The sequence below is a fragment of the Anguilla rostrata genome, chromosome 1, assembly GCF_018555375.3.
Source record: "Anguilla rostrata isolate EN2019 chromosome 1, ASM1855537v3, whole genome shotgun sequence".
NCBI lineage: Eukaryota > Metazoa > Chordata > Actinopteri > Anguilliformes > Anguillidae > Anguilla > Anguilla rostrata.
In genome coordinates this window covers 85,164,201-85,184,548 of record NC_057933.1, presented here as the reverse complement: position 1 = coordinate 85,184,548, position 20,348 = coordinate 85,164,201, and the positions used below count along the sequence as shown (strand labels likewise).

Below are 20,348 nucleotides of genomic sequence, written 5' to 3'. Positions count from 1 at the left end.
TACACAGCTCGAACACAGAGCTACACAGCTCTAACACAGAGCTACACTGCTCTAACACAGAGCTACACTGCTCTAACACAGAGCTACACTGCTCTAACACAGAGCTACACAGCACTATAACACAGAGCTACACGGCTCTAACACAGAGCTACACTGTTCTAACACAGAGCTACATGGCTCTTTAACACAGAGCTTCACTGCTCTAACACAGAGCTACACGGCTCTAACACAGAGCTACACAGCTCTAACACAGAGCTACACAGCGCTATAACACAGAGCCACACAGCTCTAACACAGAGCTACACAGCTCTAACACAGAGCTACACAGCTCTATAACACAGAGCTACACAGCACTATAACACAGAGCTACATGGCTCTATAACACAAAGCTACACAGCTCTATAACACAGAGCTACACAGCTCTAACACAGAGCTACACAGCACTATAACACAGAGCTACATGGCTCTAACACAGAGCTACACAGCACTATAACACAGAGCTATACGGCTCTAACACAGCTACACAGCATTATAACACAGAGCTACACAGCTCGAACACAGAGCTACACTGCTCTAACACAGAGCTACACGGATCTATAACACAGAGCTACACTGCTCTATAACACAGAGCTACACAGCTCTAACACAGAGCTACACTGCTCTAACACAGAGCTACACTGCTCTAACACAGAGCTACACAGCTCTAACACAGAGCTACACGGCTCTATAACACAGAGCTACACGGCTCTATAACACAGAGCTACACAGCTCTAACACAGAGCTACACGGCTCTATAACACAGAGCTACACAGCTCTAACACAGAGCTACACGGCTCTATAACACAGAGCTACACAGCTCTACAACACAGAGCTACACGGCTCTAACACAGAGCTACACTGTTCTAACACAGAGCTACACTGCTCTAACAGAGCTACACAGCTCTAACACAGAGCTACACGGCTCTATAACACAGAGCTACACTGCTCTAACACAGAGCTACACGGCTCTATAACACAGAGCTACACTGCTCTAACACAGAGCTACACAGCGCTATAACATAGAGCTACACGGCTCTAACACAGAGCTACACGGCGCTATAACACAGAGCTACACTGCTCTAACACAGAGCTACACTGCTCTAACACAGAGCTACACTGCTCTAACACAGAGCTACACAGCGCTATAACACAGAGCTACACAGCTCTAACACAGAGCTACACGGCTCTATAACACAGAGCTACACAGCTCTATAACACAGAGCTACACTGCTCTAACACAGAGCTACACGGCTCTATAACACAGAGCTACACGGCTCTATAACACAGAGCTACACTGCTCTAACACAGAGCTACACGGCTCTATAACACAGAGCTACACTGCTCTAACACAGAGCTACACAGCGCTATAACATAGAGCTACACGGCTCTAACACAGAGCTACACGGCGCTATAACACAGAGCTACACTGCTCTAACACAGAGCTACACTGCTCTAACACAGAGCTACACTGCTCTAACACAGAGCTACACAGCGCTATAACACAGAGCTACACAGCTCTAACACAGAGCTACACGGCTCTATAACACAGAGCTACACAGCTCTATAACACAGAGCTACACTGCTCTAACACAGAGCTACACGGCTCTATAACACAGAGCTACACAGCTCTAACACAGAGCTACACTGCTCTAACACAGAGCTACACAGCTCTATAACACAGAGCTACACAGCTCTATAACACAGAGCTACACTGCTCTATAACACAGAGCTACACTGCTCTATAACACAGAGCTACACGGCTCTATAACACAGAGCTACACAGCTCTATAACACAGAGCTACACAGCTCTATAACACAAAGCTACACTGCTCTAACACAGAGCTACACTGCTCTAACACAGAGCTACACAGCTCTATAACACAGAGCTACACAGCTCTATAACACAAAGCTACACTGCTCTAACACAGAGCTACACTGCTCTAACACAGAGCTACACTGCTCTATAACACAGAGCTACACGGCTCTATAACACAGAGCTACACTGCTCTAACACAGAGCTACACTGCTCTATAACACAGAGCTACACGGCTCTATAGCACAGAGCGACTCTTTCCCTTCGCCTGGTTCTCTCAAGCCAGATGGCTGCAGCGCAGCAGCTAAAATTAGCGTGCAGATTGGGAGCTCGCTCTCAGACACGGCGCTCAGGATGCGCTGTTGAGGAAGCCGGTAGGAAGGTCAGCGGAGAGTCATTTCCAGAACCTTCCTCAGGCTCTCACTCATTCCAGATCAGCAGCATCTGCACATTATGATAAATCTCTCTGTCCAAGAATACTCCTGTACAGCATAAGATTCATTTCCTCTGGTGAGCAGGACAATGACCCCACTGACAGCGCAGGAGCTGTTTACAGCTATAAACCCTCAGAGAAGCAGGGGGAGGAGGAGGAGGAGGAGGAGAGGGAGGAGCAGGAGGAGAAAAAGGAGCAGGAGGAACAGGAAGAGAGGGAGGAACAGGAGGAGGATCGGGAGGAGAGGGAACAAAAAGGAGCAGAAGGAACAGGAGGAGGAGGAGGAGGAGAGGGAAGAGCGAGAGGAGCAGGAGGAGCAGGAGGACGTGCGGGTACCTTGGCCAGCCGGGCGCGTTTGATGAGGTCGTTGAGCTTGCGCAGAGCAGCGTTGCGCGGGAGGCCCTGGATGTCCTTGAACAGGTCCTGCGTCTCGGCCTCGAAGAGCCGCCGGTTCTCAGTGTTCTGCAGGGGCTTGGCCCAGAAGGACCCCAGATACACACGCACCACCTCCGGCGTGTTTATCACCTTCCCCAGCGACCACATGAGGGCGCCGTACACCCGCATCAGCTGCTGCGTGTCCACCTGGTCCGCCTTGTTCAGCACCACCCGGATCTTATCGTCCTGGCCCCGGAACGCCCGGATCGCCTCCGAGAACTCGTCCGAGATGTCCAGCTTGTGCGCGTCGAACAGCAGGATGATCCGATCCACCCGCTCTCCAAACCAGCGCAGCACCTCCGAGAAGTCATAGCCTGGGGAGAGACCAGAACCATGGCAACTTAAAACACAGAGCCTTAACACAGCGCAACCTGTGTCACAAGGCCTTAACACAGTGCGACCAGTGTCACAGGGCCTTAACACAGTGCGACCAGTGTCACAGGGCCTTAACACAGTGCGATCAGTGTCACAGGGCCTTAACACAGTGCGACCAGTGTCACAGGGCCTTAACACAGCGCAACCTGTGTCACAGGGCCTTAACACAGTGCGACCAGTGTCACAGGGCCTTAACACAGTGCGACCAGTGTCACAGGGCCTTAACACAGTGCGACCAGTGTCACAGGGCCTTAACACAGTGCAACCTGTGTCACAGGGCCTTAACACAGCGCGACCTGTGTCACAGGGCCTTAACACAGCGCAACCTGTGTCACAGGGCCTTAACACAGTGCGACCAGTGTCACAGGGCCTTAACACAGCGCAACCTGTGTCACAGGGCCTTAACACAGCGCAACCTGTGTCACAGGGCCTTAACACAGCGCAACCTGTGTCACAGGGCCTTAACACAGTGCGACCAGTGTCACAGGGCCTTAACACAGCACAACCTGTGTCACAGGGCCTTAACACAGTGCGACCAGTGTCACAGGGCCTTAACACAGTGCGACCAGTGTCACAGGGCCTTAACACAGTGCGACCAATGTCACAGGGCCTTAACACAGCGCAACCAGTGTCACAGGGCCTTAACACAGTGCGACCAGTGCCCCAGAACCTTAACATAGTTTGAAATACGCTTACAGGCTTGGACACATTTCAGAAAGAGTAATGCATTCTGGTAACTTGGCAGCTAGAGGAGTCCAAACAGCAGAATGAGAGTGTGCTCTGTTAGGAACAGCTCAATGAAGGTCTGCGTCTGCTGGCTGAAGGGTGACAGGGGAACAGCGTACTAAACACTCTGCACAGTCACCATACTGGCCCTGCTCACCAGCAGTGCGTCACAATCACAGCATCAGGGCCTTAAAATCATCTGACCTGACATGCAGAAAGCTGAATGTGTTGGGCCTCTCTGTCCTGCTTTACTGCAGTATGACCTCACCCAGGGGAAGGAGGAAGGAGGTCCCGTTTCACAGTAAAATGAATCCTATGACTGGAAATGAAAGTTCCCTCATACGCGTGACCCTGACCCAGCACCCAGATTTCAGCTTCTCCTTTCATCTTCTGAGCTCATTCAGAAATATTCACATCAGCACTAAATGCATCCTCAGAAAACTGCAGCCTTTCCTGTTATAGGCCAAACACAACCAGCACAAAGATCAGCTGCTTGTGAGAATGTGTGTTTGTGTGTTCCTTTCACATGGTCACATCAGCATAGTGTTACAGAGTAACGCACTCACTGCACAGTATTACAGAGTAACGCACTCACTGCACAGTGTTACAGAGTAACGCACTCACTGTACAGTATTACAGAGTAACACACTCACTGTACAGTATTACAGAGTAACACACTCACTGCACAGTGTTACAGAGTAACACACTCACTGCACAGTGTTACAGAGTAACGCACTCACTGCACAGTATTACAGAGTAACACACTCACTGCACAGTGTTACAGAGTAACACACTCACTGCACAGTGTTACAGAGTAACACACTCACTGTACAGTATTACAGAGTAACACACTCACTGCACAGTGTTACAGAGTAACGCACTCACTGTACAGTATTACAGAGTAACGCACTCACTGCACAGTATTACAGAGTAACGCACTCACTGTACAGTATTACAGAGTAACGCACTCATTGCAGTGTTACAGAGTAACGCACTCACAGCACACTGTTACAGAGTAACGCACTTACTGTGCAGTATTACAGAGTAACGCACTCACTGCACACTGTTACAGAGTAACACACTTACTGCAGTGTTACAGAGTAACACACTCACTGCACAGTGTTACAGAGTAACGCACTCACTGCACAGTGTTACAGAGTAACACACTCACTGCACAGTGTTACAGAGTAACGCACTCACTGCACAGTGTTACAGAGTAACGCACTCACTGTACAGTTTTCAGTTTTCCTGGAAGGGAACATTAATACTCATCTGCAGCCAGCACATCAGCATTCCCAGCATTCCCAGCGTTCTCCAAGTTTTGTGTGAAATAAACGTCAGCATGTTTACACGCTACGTAATGCCCATTCCCACAGCAAATACACAAACAGGGGCAGGTCCCGACTGTGCAGCACAGAGCACTACACTGGTGTGACTGCAGACTAACACACTGCAAAGCCTGTGTACCCTGTGTTTCATCACCATAGCAACATGATGTCAGGGGAACAGAGCAGAGAGAGAGACAGACAGAGACCGCTAGACAGAGAGAGAGAGAGAGAGAGAGATAGAAAGAGAAAGAGCAAGGGAAGATAGAGGGGAGAGAGAGAAAAGAGAGAGAGAGAGAGAGAGAGAGAGTGTGAAAGGGAAAGACAGAGAGACAGACTTGCATGAGGTGACTCAACGCTATGACCTCATGCTTGGAGGGGAGTCTGGTTCCCACCCGACTGCTTCAGGGCGACGCCCAGTTCTGGAGCGGAACTAAAAAACACTTCCACAACCCTTATGATCTGCACAAACTCAATAACCCCTTACAGAGTCTTACAACCCCTAACTGAGCCTTACCACTCTCTAAACTGACCCTTATGAACCCGTACTGAGCCTTACGATTCCCTAACCAAGCCTTATGTTTCCCTAACCAAGCCTTATGATTCTCTGAGCCTTATGATTCTTAACTGAGCCTTATGATTCCCAAACTGAGCCTTATGATTCTTAACTGAGCCTTATGATTCCCTAACTGAGCCTTATGATTCTTAACTGAGCCTTATGATTCCCTAACTGAACATTACGAGTCTCTAAACTGACCCTTATGAGCCCGTAGTGAGCCTTACGATTCCCTAACCAAGCCTTATGAATCTCTAAACTGAGCCTTACGACTCTAACTGAGCCTGATGTTTCCTTAACAGAGTCAGCAAGTATTTTGCTCCAGCTGCACATAAATAAGATATGAGCGCACTGCAGCTGCGCATTAGTAAGATATGAGCGTGCTGCAGCAGCACATTAGTAAGATATGAGCGTGCTGCAGCTGCGCATTAGTAAGATATGAGCGTGCTGCAGCTGCGCATAAGTAAGAAATGAGCGTGTGCCGCAGCAGCACATTAGTAAGATATGAGCGTGCTGCAGCTGCGCATTAGTAAGATATGAGCGTGCTGCAGCTGCGCATTAGTAAGATATGAGCATGTTCTGCAGCTGCGCATTAGAGCTGCACATTAGTAAGATATGAGCATGTGCTGCAGCTGCGCATTAGAGCTGCGCATTAGTAAGAAATGAGCGTGTGCTGCAGCTGCGCATTAGTAAGATATGAGCATGTGCTGCAGCTGCGCATTAGTAAGATATGAGCGTGCTGCAGCTGCGCATTAGTAAGATATGAGCGTGCTGCAGCTGCGCATTAGAGCTGCGCATTAGTAAGATATGAGCATGTGCTGCAGCTGCGCATTAGTAAGATATGAGCGTGCTGCAGCTGCGCATTAGTAAGATATGAGCGTGCTGCAGCTGCGCATTAGTAAGATATGAGCATGTGTTGTAGCTGCGCATTAGTAAGATATGAGCATGTGTTGTAGCTGCGCATTAGTAAGATATGAGCACGTGCTGCAGCTGCGCATTAGAGCTGCGCAATAGTAAGATATGGATGCGTCAGCTGCCATTATAAATATGAGCGTGCTGCAGCTGCGCATTAGTAAGATATGACTGCAGCATGCGCATTAGTAAGATATGAGCGTGCTGCAGCTGCGCATTAGTAAGATATGAGCGTGCTGCAGCTGCCATTAGTAAGATATGAGCGTGCTGCAGCTGCGCATTAGAAATATGAGCGTGTTGCAGCTGCGCATTAGAAATACATGAGCGTGCTGCAGCTGCGCATTAGTAAGATATGAGCGTGCTGCAGCTGTGCATTAGAGCTGCACATTAGTAAGATATGAGCGTGCTGCAGCTGCGCATTAGTAAGATATGAGCGTGCTGCAGCTGCGCATTAGAGCTGCGCATTAGTAAGATATGAGCATGTGCTGCAGCTGCTCATTAGTAAGATATGAGCGTGCTGCAGCTGCGCATTAGAGCTGGCCATTAGTAAGATATGAGCGTGCTGCAGCTGCGCATTAGTAAGATATGAGCGTGCTGCAGCTGCGCATTAGAGCTGCGCATTAGTAAGATATGAGCGTGCTGCAGCTGCGCATTAGAGCTGCGCATTAGTAAGATATGAGCATGCTGCAGCTGCGCATTAGAGCTGCGCATTAGTAAGATATGAGCGTGCTGCAGCAGCGCATTAGAGCTGCGCATTAGTAAGATATCAGCATGTGTTGTAGCTGCTAATTAGTAAGATATGAGCATGTGTTGTAGCTGCGCATTAGTAAGATATGAGCGTGCTGCAGCTGCGCATTAGTAAGATATGCACATGCTGCAGCTGCGCATTAGTAAGATATGAGCGTGCTGCAGCTGCGCATTAGTAAGATATGAGCGTGCTGCAGCTGCGCATTAGTAAGATATGAGCGTGCTGCAGCTGCGCATTAGTAAGATATGAGCGTGCTGCAGCTGCGCATTAGTAAGATATGAGCGTGCTGCAGCTGCGCATTAGTAAGATATGAGCGTGCTGCAGCTGCGCATTAGTAAGATATGAGCGTGCTGCAGCTGCGCATTAGTAAGATATGAACGTGCTGCATCTGCGCATTAGTAAGATATGCACATGCTGCAGCTGCGCATTAGTAAGATATGAGTGTGCTGTAGCTGCGCATTAGTAAGATATGAGCGTGCTGCAGCTGCGCATTAGTAAGATATGCACATGCTGCAGCTGCATTAGTAAGATATGAGCTGTGTGCAGCTGCGCATTAGTAGATATGAGCGTGCTGCAGCTGCGATTAGTAAGATATGAGCATGTGCTGCAGCTGCTCATTAGTAAGATATGAGCATGTGCTGCAGCTGCGCATTAGTAAGATATGCACATGCTGCAGTTGTAGGATCACTGTTCCTCTTTCTGCTCTCACTTCTCTCTTAAATCTGCAGATTTTGCAGTAGTCTGAGACTGTGGTTGCATGGTCGTGTGAGTGTGTGTGTGTGTGATTGTGTGATTGTGCGTGTGTGAGTGTGCGTGTGTGTGTGTGTGTGTGTGTGTGTGTGTGCGTGTGATTGTGCGTGTGTGTGTGTGTTTGTGTGTGTGTGTGTGTGATTGTGCGTGTGTGTGTGTGTGTGTGATTGTGCATGTGCTTGTGCATGTGTGTGATTGTGTGTGTGTGTGTGCGTGTGGCGTGTGTGTGTGTTGTGCATGTGCGTGTGTGTGTGTGTGTGTGATGTGCGTGTGTGTGTGATCGTGTGTGTGTGTGTGTGCGGCGTGGTGTGCTGATGCGATGTGTGTGTGTGTGTGTGTGTGTGCGCTGTGTGGTGTGGTGTGTGTGTGCATGTGCTGTGTGTGTCGTGTGTGTGTGTGTGTGTGTGTGCATGTGCGTGTGTGTGTGTGTGTGTGTGTGTGGTGTGTGTGTGTGTGTGCTGCGCATGTGTGTGTGTGTGTGTGTGCGCATGTGTGTGTGTGTTGTGTGTGCATGTGCGTGTGTGTGTGTGTGTGTGTGTGTGTGTGTGTGTGTGTGTGTGTGTGTGTGTGTGTGTGTGTGTGTGTGCGCATGTGTGTGTGTGTGTGTGTGTGTGTGTGTGTGTGTGTGTGTGTGTGCATGTGCGTGTGTGTGTGTGTGTGTGTGCGCGCGTGTGGTAGCTTTTACCTCGGCTGATGCGCTGTTTCTCTCCAGACAGGATCCCTGGTGTGTCAATCACACTGATGCTCTGCAGCACCTGATTGGGCATCTGAGAGCAGATGAATCTGGAGACAAACAGAGACACGCGTTACACACGCACGCGCACATGCGCACACACACACACACACAGGTATACACACACATGCACTGGTACACACACACACAGGGACACACACACACCGGTACACACATAGGTATACACGCACGCACGCACGCACGCACGCACACACGCACACACACATGCACTGGTACACACACACATACACACACAGGTACGCGCATACACTGGTACACACATAGTTATACATACACGCACGCACACACACACACACACACATAGGTATACACACAAATGCACTGGAACACACACACATACACACACAGGTACACACACACACTGGTACACACATAGGTATACACACACGCACACACACACACATTGGTATACACACACATGCACTGGTACACACACACACTGGTACACACAGGTATACACGCACGCACGCACGCACACACACGCGTGCGCCATGCATTTGTGGCTCCTCGTGTACAGAGAGCGTTAGCGCAGGAAGTGGGAGGGGCCTGTCAGCAGGGCAGGAAGAGGTGAGGAAAGAGCAGAGAACAGGAAGTGCACAGGGCCTGGTGGTCCGAGCCCTCCGCCACAGAGCGCAGCTGCCCCTCACTGCGGCACTAAAATAACAGGACAGGGGTCCCGTGCCATCGGTCGCACGGCTGCCCCATAAAACTTCAAACCCTGCAGGAAGAGGGGGAACCGTCTGTGTCCTTACCCAGCACGGCCTGCTTCCCCTTCGTCCCAAATTCCGCTCCCCCCGTCCCAAACTCCACCCCCACACCCCCCGTCCCAAACTCCGCTCGCCCCCATCCCAAACTCCACTCTCCCTCCATCCCAAACTCCACCCCCCGTCCCAAACTCCGCTCTCCCCTCGTTCACACCCCAACTCCAGTCGTCTGTCTCACCCACCGCTTGCACTGTGACCCTTGTCCTGCCAGCACCGACTGAGGCATACAGGCACCAGAAGCCAAGACCAACTCGAGTGTCAAATCAGAGCCCAGAACGATCCATGGCAGCCAATCAGAGCCCAGACCGATCCATGGCAGCCATTCAGAGCCCAGAACTATCCATGGCAGCCAATCAGAGCCCAGACCAATCCATGGCAGCCAATCAGAGCCCAGGCTAACTCATACATCCAGCCCAGACTAAATCATGTTAAATGCCTGACCAGCGCACCCCTTGGGCTGAACCTTCAAGGTGAGTGGATAGCCCTCTAGTGAGCCACACTTCCTGGTTGTTAATGGGGTGACAGCTGCATCCTAATGCTACTGACAGCTGCCGTCCAAAACAGCTCTTTCTGCACTGCAGGATCGCCTTGATTCTAGAAAACATGCAGCCAAATACCCCTGCCAAACATACCCTATAGGCGACAGGCCTGAGTAACGGTGTCCCCTATAGAGACCTGAGCAACAGTGTCTCCTATAGACTATAGACCTTAGTAACAGTGTCTCCTATAGGCTGCAGGTCTGAGTAAATGTGTCTCATATAGGCTACAGGCCTGAGTAAATGTGTCTCGTATAGACTATACACCTGAGTAACAGTGTGCCCTATAGACCTGGGTAACTCTGTCTTCTATAGGCTACATGCCTGGGTAACTCTATCCCCTATAGGCAACAGGCCTGGGTAACTCTCTCCTATAGGCTACAGGGCTGGGTAACTCTGTCCCCTATAGACTATAGACCTGAGTAACTCTGTCTCCTATAGGCTACAGGCCTGGGTAACTGCATCTCCTATAGGCCTGGGTAACTCTGGCTCCTATAGACTACAGGCCTGGGTAACTCTGTCTCCTATAGGCTACAGGCCTGGGTAACTGCATCTCCGATAGGCCTGGGTAACTCTGGCTCCTATAGACTACAGGCCTGGGTAACTCTGGCTCCTATAGGCTACAGGCCTGGGTAACTCTGGCTCCTATAGACTACAGGCCTGGGTAACTCTGGCTCCTATAGACTACAGGCCTGGGTAACTCTGGCTCCTATAGACTACAGGCCTGGGTAACTCTGGCTCCTATAGACTACAGGCCTGGGTAACTCTGGCTCCTATAGACTACAGGCCTGGGTAACTCTGGCTCCTATAGACTACAGGCCTGGGTAACTGAGGTCCACTCAGAGAAGAGGACCGGTGGCTCACAGGGCTTTGGCCTTGTGTCAGTACTCAAGCGCACACACAGGTCTCCTCTCTGCAGGCTCCAGCACAGAAGCGCTGGCCGATGAGTGTGTTAGCTCATTAGCTGCCAGATGCAGGATGCTATCGCCGGGCCCAGCTGTGACAGAGCCCGGGCCTGACGCTCCGTCAGGGCTGCTCGTCTCAGCCGCACACTCTGGGCGTGGCCCCGCCTGCCTCTACCCAGATAACTGATCCAAGGCTCTCAGAATCTGCACCGCTCTCCAAATATTCAGCTCAATATGGGCCCCTTTCCCAATCCCCTCTGACACCACTCCCCCCCACCTCCCCTGCCCCAAACCAATCTGCAGGCTCTGACATCACATGACCAGCATCACCGGCACACTGCAACCGCCCTCTGCCTTATCCACAGACACACACACACAAGCACGCACACTTGCACGCACACACATACACAAACACACACGTGCTCACGCGGATACACACACAAACACAAATGCACACACAAACATACACATACACACACACTTGTGGGCATACACATACACACACACACTTTCTTACAGAAACAGGAGAACAATTATAATTTCTTTGCCCATGAAAAATATCTTCAGAATGCTTAAAGTCTGCCAACATTTCCCATTTTAAATCATCTACAGAGTGTACCTCAGTAACAATGTAACAGCCACGGTAATAATGTAACAGCCACAATAACAATGTAACAGCCACAGTAACAATGTAACAGCCACAGTAACAATGTAACAGCTACAGTAACAATGCAACAGCCACAGTAAAAATGTAACAGCCACAATAACAACGTAACAGCCACAGTAACAATGTAACATCCACAATATAACAGCGACAGTAACAATGCAACAGCCACAGTAACAGTGTTTGACATATGACCAGCAGGTTAACATGCTATTTAAAGAATGCACTGGGATTCTGTAGGAATGCAGCTTTCCTGAAGCTCCAGGATGAAAGTGCATTCCTCTCTCATTCCCAGAAACACACAATCTGAGCCAGGGCGAAAACCCACTTCACCACTTAAACTGTTCCATTACATTACATTACATTTATTTGTCAGATGCTTTTATCCAAAGCGACGTACAAAAAGTGCATTTCATGGTCATAGACAACTGCTAAACACAGGTTCAGTAAGGTACAATACTTATTTTGTACAGCTATTTCTAGCCAAGAACACAGTTTAGTTCACACAGTGAACACTATTCAGACCTAACCTCTGCAAAGCCAACTAGGCAGAAGAATAAGCTACAGTATTAGGACAAATACAAATTGCCAAAAAGTTCTGGGATGGGGCAACATGTAACAAGTGTCATGAAAAAAGGGGGGGGGGGATTTAGAGTGAAATATACAGCGTGGTGGTGGTTAGTCTAGGTACAGTCTGAAGAGATGAGTCTTCAGGTCACGGGGGAAGATGGGTAGTGAGGGGGAGGTTCAGAGAGGGACGGGGAGTTCGTTCCACCACTGGGGAGCTAGGGTGGAGAAGCTCTGTGATCCCTTTGGGCGGGTGGGAGGGTTACAAGGCGCCCTGCTGCCGCAGAGTGGAGTGGTCAAGCAGGCACATAGAATCGAGTCATGTCCTGCAAGTAGATGGGGGCTGTCCTGTTGGCAGCAGCGTAGGCAAGGGTCAGGTCTTTGAACCGGATCCTGGCAGCGACCGGTAGCCAGAGGAGTGACGTGGGAGAATTTGGGAAGGTTGTAGATGAGTCGGGCAGCGGCATTCTGAATCATCTGTAGTGGCTGTATGGCACAAGCTGGCAGGCTTGCAAGGAGAGAGTTGCAGTGCAGAGAGTTGCAGTGTTCCCTACTGAGAAAAACCTTGGGGAACAGCACTGTGCAGAGGTACACCCAATGCCCTGCAACAGGGTACACCCAACGCCCTGCAACAGGGTACACCCAACACTCTGCAGCAGGGTACACCCAACGCCCTGCAACAGGGTACACCCAACACTCTGCAACAGGATACACCCAACACTCTGCAACAGGATACACCCAACACTCTGCAACAGGGCACACCCAACACTCTGCAACAGGGCACACCCAACGCCCTGCTACACCCAATGCCCTGCAACAGGGTACACCCAACACTCTGCAACAGGGCACACCCAACGCCCTGCTACACCCAATGCCCTGCAACAGGGCACACCCAATGCCCTGCAACAGGGTACACCCAACACTCTGCAACAGGGTACACCCAACACCCTGCAACAGGGTACACCCAACGCCCTGCAGCAGGGTACACCTAACGCCTTGCAACAGGGTACACCCAACATTCTGCAACAGGGTACACCCAACACCCTGCAACAGGGTACACCCAACATTCCGCAACAGGGTACACCCAACGCCCTGCTACACCCAATGCCCTGCAACAGGGTACACCCAACACTCTGCAACAGAGTACTCCCAACACCTTGCAACAGGGTACACCCAACACTCTGCAACAGGGAACACCCAACGCCCTGCTATACCCAATGCCCTGCAACAGGGTACACCCAACACCCTGCAACAGGGTACACCCAACGCCCTGCTATACCCAATGCCCTGCAACAGGGTACACCCAACACCCTGCAACAGGGTACACCCAACACCCTGCTACACCCAATGCCCTGCAACAGGGTACACCCAATGCCCTGCTACACCCAATGCCTTGCAACAGGGTACACCCAATGCCCTGCAACAGGGTACACCCAACGCCCTGCTACACCCAATGCCCTGCAACAGGGTATACCCAACACCTTGCAACAGGGTATACCCAACACCCTGCTACAGGGTACACCCAATGCCCTGCAACAGGGTACACCCAATTCCTTGCAGCAGGGTGCCCCCAACGCCCTGCTACACCCGGTGCACTTAATGTCCTGCAGCACCAACGCCATGCAGGTTGAAAGCAGGCATGCTTACACACACATTCAGGAAACCGTGGCTCTGACTGTTGACTGTAAACAAAGCTCTTGCAAGTGAAAACGTCACCAAGCCACTCCCCTCGTTTTTCTGCAAATGTCAATGGGAAAATGAATGGGGCAATTTTCAATAAGCGATATTTTTAGTTACAAGTCGGGAACCAGTTAGCTATTGGTATGCGGTACTCTGAAATATAATATCAGCAGCACGATTGACCCATGACAAGTACAAGGTACAACGTTGTGTACGTTTAGTACGCTTAGGAACTACACATACCGGTACTGAGCTCACGACGCACGCTTATTTTGTCACGGCTCAGCTGGAACACGCTTGCGCCCTTCTACGTCTAGTGTCACTTTGATATCGTATTTCAATTTAAAATTACTGGAAATAACAGATTTGTTACTATTAAGTTATATTGTTTATTCCACATCATAATTGTACGGTCGTGATGACAACAGGATTTCCTTTCAGGGATCTATAAAGTACAACCATAGACCGTATAAAAGAGTACAACCTAACCTACCTAACTTAAGACGTGATTTAAAATGTCGTAATGTCATATTATATTTTTATCACAACACAACAACAATATAGCTACATGGTTTTCGATAAATTACCGACAATATGTTTACTACTATGTTTTAAGAAAACTGTTTATTAGAAATTGTCTATCTCTTGCCTACTGCAACTGCTGCACCTGTCTTGTCTAAGTGCAACTGCACTGTCATTCTAATTTTCACAATGTGTGTATTCCTTCAGTGCTGTGAGCAGACTGAAAGTCTATGTTACACCCCTATACGGTCTATGGTTACACTGAAGCCTTGCGAAACGAAGTTTCGTTACATCGTGTACTGTACAGCATATACGGTTTGTAATGACAAATAAACCTGACTTTGACAGCTAGCTAGCTACCTGCTGATCCAGCCCTTCCTAACGTTAACGTTAGCTAACTGAAACTTTATAAACGATATCTTTCATGCTGGCGCTGACAGACCCGCTAATCTACCCTGGCTGTATATGACCTGCTCTACATGGTTGGATTTGGAATGATTTTCTCCCTTCTTAACATTATTGTCCTGACCATTGAAAAAATGCATTAAGCTGACCAGTGACACCGCGTTTGTCATGGGTATAGCTAGCTAGCCACCGGTGTTGGGTGAAGTTGGCCCTAGCTGCTGGTCCAACATCAGTTATTTTCTTCCCCTACTAATGGTTAAAGTTAGGACCTGGGAAGGGAAATCTGATCCCAGACCAGCAGTTAGGGGCAGCCAAGGCACCGCACTTGGCGGGTAGCCTTACAAGCACACGTGGTTGTGACGTATATCCATGCGACTGATTGATTTAGTGTAGTTCAGGACCACCAACATATCGTAAATCGACATAAATCCGTTTTTTTCCCTCCAGAGATTGAAATAAATATAACCAAGCACATGCTACGGCAGAGAATGACGGTCCCAAAAAAACGTGAGAAATCCTTTATTTTTAATCGCTATAGATATTTTACAATCAATGATTTTTAAAAAGTCAATAGGATTTTAACATTGGGCTGTGACGTCACGAACCAGACGCCCCCTGGAGGCAATCTGACTAACAAGCTCAATTAGCGGACAGACCCTGTGCATGTGAATGAGCGTGTGTGTGTGTGTGTGTGTGTGTGAGTGTGTGTGCGTGCGTCCGTGCGTGCGCACCTGCATGCATGCATGCATCTGCAAATAAATAGAAGCCTATGCTTTGTGAGGAAGGAAATAGAAGAATGTGCTTGATGGGAGGGGGTGTTTTTAGCAGAGGGGGGGTTTTTAGGGGCAGAGGTGTTTTTAGGGGAGGGGGTGTTTTTTCCTCAGTGGGAGGTAGCTTTAAGGTAAAGCTGCATTAACAAAGACCCCCCATGAACCCTGACCTCACACTGAACCACACAATCTCACTCTAAACCGCACAACCTCACACTGAACCACACAATCTCACTCTAAACCGCACAACCTCACACTGAACCACACAACCTCACTCTAAACCGCACAGCCTCACACTGAACCACACAATCTCACTCTAAACCGCACAACCTCACACTGAACCACACAATCTCACTCTAAACCGCACAACCTCACACTGAACCGCACAACCTCACTCTAAACCACACAACCTCACTCTAAACCGCACAACCTCACACTGAACCACACAACCTCACTCTAAACCGCACAATCTCACTCTAAACCGCACAACCTCACTCTAAACCGCACAACCTCACACTGAACCACACAACCTCACTCTAAACCGCACAACCTCACACTGAACCGCACAACCTCACTCTAAACCGCACAACCTCACACTGAACCACACAATCTCACTCTAAACCGCACAACCTCACACTGAACCACACAATCTCACTCTAAACCGCACAACCTCACACTGAACCACACAATCTCACTCTAAACCGCACAACCTCACACTGAACAACACAATCTCACTCTAAACCGCACAACCTCACACTGAACCGCACAACCTCACACTGAACCACACAATCTCACTCTAAACCGCACAACCTCACACTGAACCACACAATCTCACTCTAAACCGCACAACCTCAAACTGAACCGCACAATGTCATTCTGAACTACACAACCTCACACTGCACAGACTCACTAGAAAAGACCTTTTTCTAGATGTCCGTAAAGTAACCCCCATGTTATCAAAACACAAGGAGATAAATATCAAGATTTGATATCAGCTTTATTAAAATTCCTCTAACTAAGCAGTTGACCTTTACATTTAGACCACAGCTCATACAGTAAGGCGTTAATGTTCTATTTTGTAACAGAATTTTTAAAGGCATTGAATACCTGCACAATCTTTTATTCCAACCCTTATGTATACCTGCAGGACCAGCTGCTTTTACTCAGACATTCAGAATGTTCCAGCAAAGTATTCAGCACCTGTATTTAGCACCTGTGTTTTAAGGTCATTCAGCATATGAAAATGCCATGTATGACAAAGCTAGCAGTCGGTTCACTCCCACAGTGCACACACAACTCCAGGTCAGCCACAGGGTTAAACTCAGCCTTTTCCAGTGCGTCAGGGAAACCATTAACCCTGCACCCTGATTGGCTGATGGCTCTGCAGCGCCGGGTCTTATGGAATGTCTTTGAGTGCCAGGGTCTCACTTCATATTCACACACTTCCTCTTCCTGTGCTCGTAAATCTTCTGAAAAACAACGGCACAGACGCTGGCCCGTCCACTGCTCCTCCAAACGGCCCTGGCACAGGAAGCTGGACGCCTCGGACAGGAAGTAATGGGGTGCTTCAAACCTCAAACAAAACAAACACCCTATTCTGGCTCCCCTTACATAAACAGCCAAGCTCTGCCATCAGGCTGACGTCCGCAGACCAAAGACTGAAAGACGCAAGGCCACCGCGGCTACAGCCCAGCAGTGCTGTTACACACTACAACCCAACCCTGTTACACTATAACCCAACGCTGTTACACTACAACCCAACCCTGTTACACTATAACCCAATCCTGTTACACACTACAACCCAACCCTGTTACAGTACAACCCAATCCTGTTACACACTACAACCCAACCTTGTTACATTATAACCCAACTCTGTTACACTACAACCCAACCCTGTTACACTACAACCCAACCCTGTTACACTATAACCCAACCCTGTTACACACTACAACCCAACCCTGTTACACTATAACCCAACCCTGTTACACACTACAACCCAACCCTGTTACACTATAACCCAATCCTGTTACACACTACAACCCAACCCTGTTACAGTACAACCCAACCCTGTTAAACGCTATAACCCAACCCTGTTACACTACAACCCAACCCTGTTACACACTACAACCCAACCCTGTTAAATGCTATAACCCAACCGTTACACTACAACCCAACCCTGTTACAGTACAACCCAACCCTGTTAAACGCTATAACCCAACCCTGTTACACTACAACCCAACCCTGTTACACTACAACCCAACCCTGTTAAATGCTATAACCCAACCCTGTTACACGCTATAACCCAACTATTTTATAACCTAACCATATTACACAATATAATCACACCTGTTACACACTATAACCCAACCCTATTACACTACAACCCAACCCTGTTACACACTATAACCCAACCCTGTTACACTACAATCCAACCCTGTTACACTATAACTCAGCCCTGTCACACTACAACCTAACCATGTTACACTATAACCAACCCTTTTATAACCTAACCATATTACACAGTATAACCCCACCTGTTACAGATTATAACCCAACCCTGTTACACATTATAACACACCCCTGTTACACTATAACCCAACCCTTTTATAACCTAACCATATTACACACTGTAACCCAACCCTTTTAAAACCAAACCATATTACACAATATAACCCCACCAGATATACACTATACCCAAACAAAAATACTACAGCAGCTTCTGTTGCTCTCCAACAATAAATTCATGTGTTTTCATAAAGTTTCTGTTCTATCAGCATTAGATAGGAAAGCTTGGTTTGATTAGCGTTAAGCCCGCTGGTCCCTGCCAAGCTCTGAAATAATGCACAATGGGTGGACAGAAGTGACTCTGAATAAAATATGTTACATAAAACAAAAGAAGCATTAATGACAAACTGCCTCTTTCCCCCACACACCCATCCTGTTTTGTACACGCCGCTGCTGAATGGTTCCAGAGCCACAGGACGTGCCCGTCGCTATCTCAGATCTGAGAGATTCACAACAAACACCGGCCATTATTCACCTGCAGCCTACAGAGCGCCTGCGTCAAGCCTGACCTCTGACCTCTGACCTCGTCCCGCCCCGCCCCAGCACACCATCTGGCACGCTCTTCCACACTCACAACTCTGCATGTGGGGAAAACTTTTTTCAATGAGAACATTTACTTCACTTGAGCCCAGTTGTTCTGTTGATGACAGAAATCAGTCCCATGTGGCTTCTGAAATCGCAAACTGAATAACTTACAGAAAAATGTAAATATCCTCATTGTCTCCCTATTTTGGGCCAGAGTACATTAAGTGTCTTAAGTCTTTCCTCAGAATCGAAATCTCAATCCAGGAATCAGTCTTGTTGCTCTTCTCTGCACTTTTCACTTAGAAATTCAACGTCCTTCTCATTTTGTGGAAAACAGAACTGCACACAATACTAAATGTGGTCTGACAAAAGTATTATGTAACATCAATACAATCTCCTTTAAATGACCCCTTTTAGTACATATCCAAGCATCCTGCAGGCTTTTTTGATGGTAGTAGTGCTGTGCACCATCACACCCACCTGCACCATCACACACACCTGTACCATCACACACACCTGCACCATCACACACACCTGCACCATCACACCATCACACTCACCTGTACCATCACACCCACCTGTTCAGAAAAGCATTGCCGAAGGCGTTAAGTTTGCGAAAGGGCTTTTTGGGGTCGACGACCAGGGCGTTGCCAGGGATGACGCCCTCGTTCTCCCCATACATCACGGCGATGAACCCGTCCGTGGTGGGCTCAGGTCCGATCCGCATGCCCGGGAAGTCCTGCTCCAGGAGATACCTGTGACACACAGCACAGGTACACACATTAAGACCAGCTTCCTGTGACACACAGCACAGGTACACACATTAAGACCAGCTTCCTGTGACACACAGCACAGGTACACACATTAAGACCAGCTTCCTGTGACACACAGCACAGGTACACAATTAGACCAGCTTCCTGTGACACACAGCACAGGTACACACATTAAACCAGCTTCCGTGACACACAGCACAGGTACACACATTAAGACTAGCTTCCTGTGACACACAGCACAGGTACACACATTAAGACCAGCTTCCTGTGACACACAGCACAGGTACACACATTAAGACCAGCTTCCTGTGACACACAGCACAGGTACACACATTAAGACCAGCTTCCTGTGACACACAGCACAGGTACACACATTAAAACCAGCTTCCTGTGACACACAGCACAGGTACATTAAAACCAGCTTGCTGTGACACAGCACAGGTATATTAAAAGCAGCTTCCTGTAACACACAGCACATATAATCTCTAAAATTCACAGAAAACAGCTTATTAATTTGCCTACATGTCACCAGCCTCAAGAACAACGTTTGTTTCACTTTTGTTTAACAAATAATAACTGAAGAGCAGTTTTCCCTCTGAAACTGGGAAACACAGGAAAGCCTCAACCTTGATCGTGCAGATCGTGTGGAGTGTTTGTAGGGATTTCCAGCTCCAGTGGCCTCTAACAACCCTGATGCAAACCTGCAACCACCAAGGGCACAGCCCAAACATAGACACCTTCCAGAACACCAAACCCCAAACACCAAACAAATCCCGCTACCTTCAAAAAAATCGAACTGTGAAGCG

The 20,348-nt window shown here is 48.7% G+C and overlaps 1 protein-coding gene across 1 annotated transcript in view; it reads right to left on the bottom strand.

The window, feature by feature from the left end:
• Window positions 1-20,348, bottom strand: part of ehd4 (EH-domain containing 4) — a 33,602-nt gene that overhangs the window by 8,381 nt on the left and 4,873 nt on the right. The window contains exons 2-4 of the mRNA XM_064306685.1: window positions 19,348-19,524; window positions 8,798-8,895; window positions 2,622-3,034 (exon numbers count right to left, since the gene is read on the bottom strand). Of these exons, the coding sequence (XP_064162755.1) occupies window positions 2,622-3,034; window positions 8,798-8,895; window positions 19,348-19,524 (688 nt within the window). The remainder of the gene's footprint in view (window positions 1-2,621; window positions 3,035-8,797; window positions 8,896-19,347; window positions 19,525-20,348) is intronic.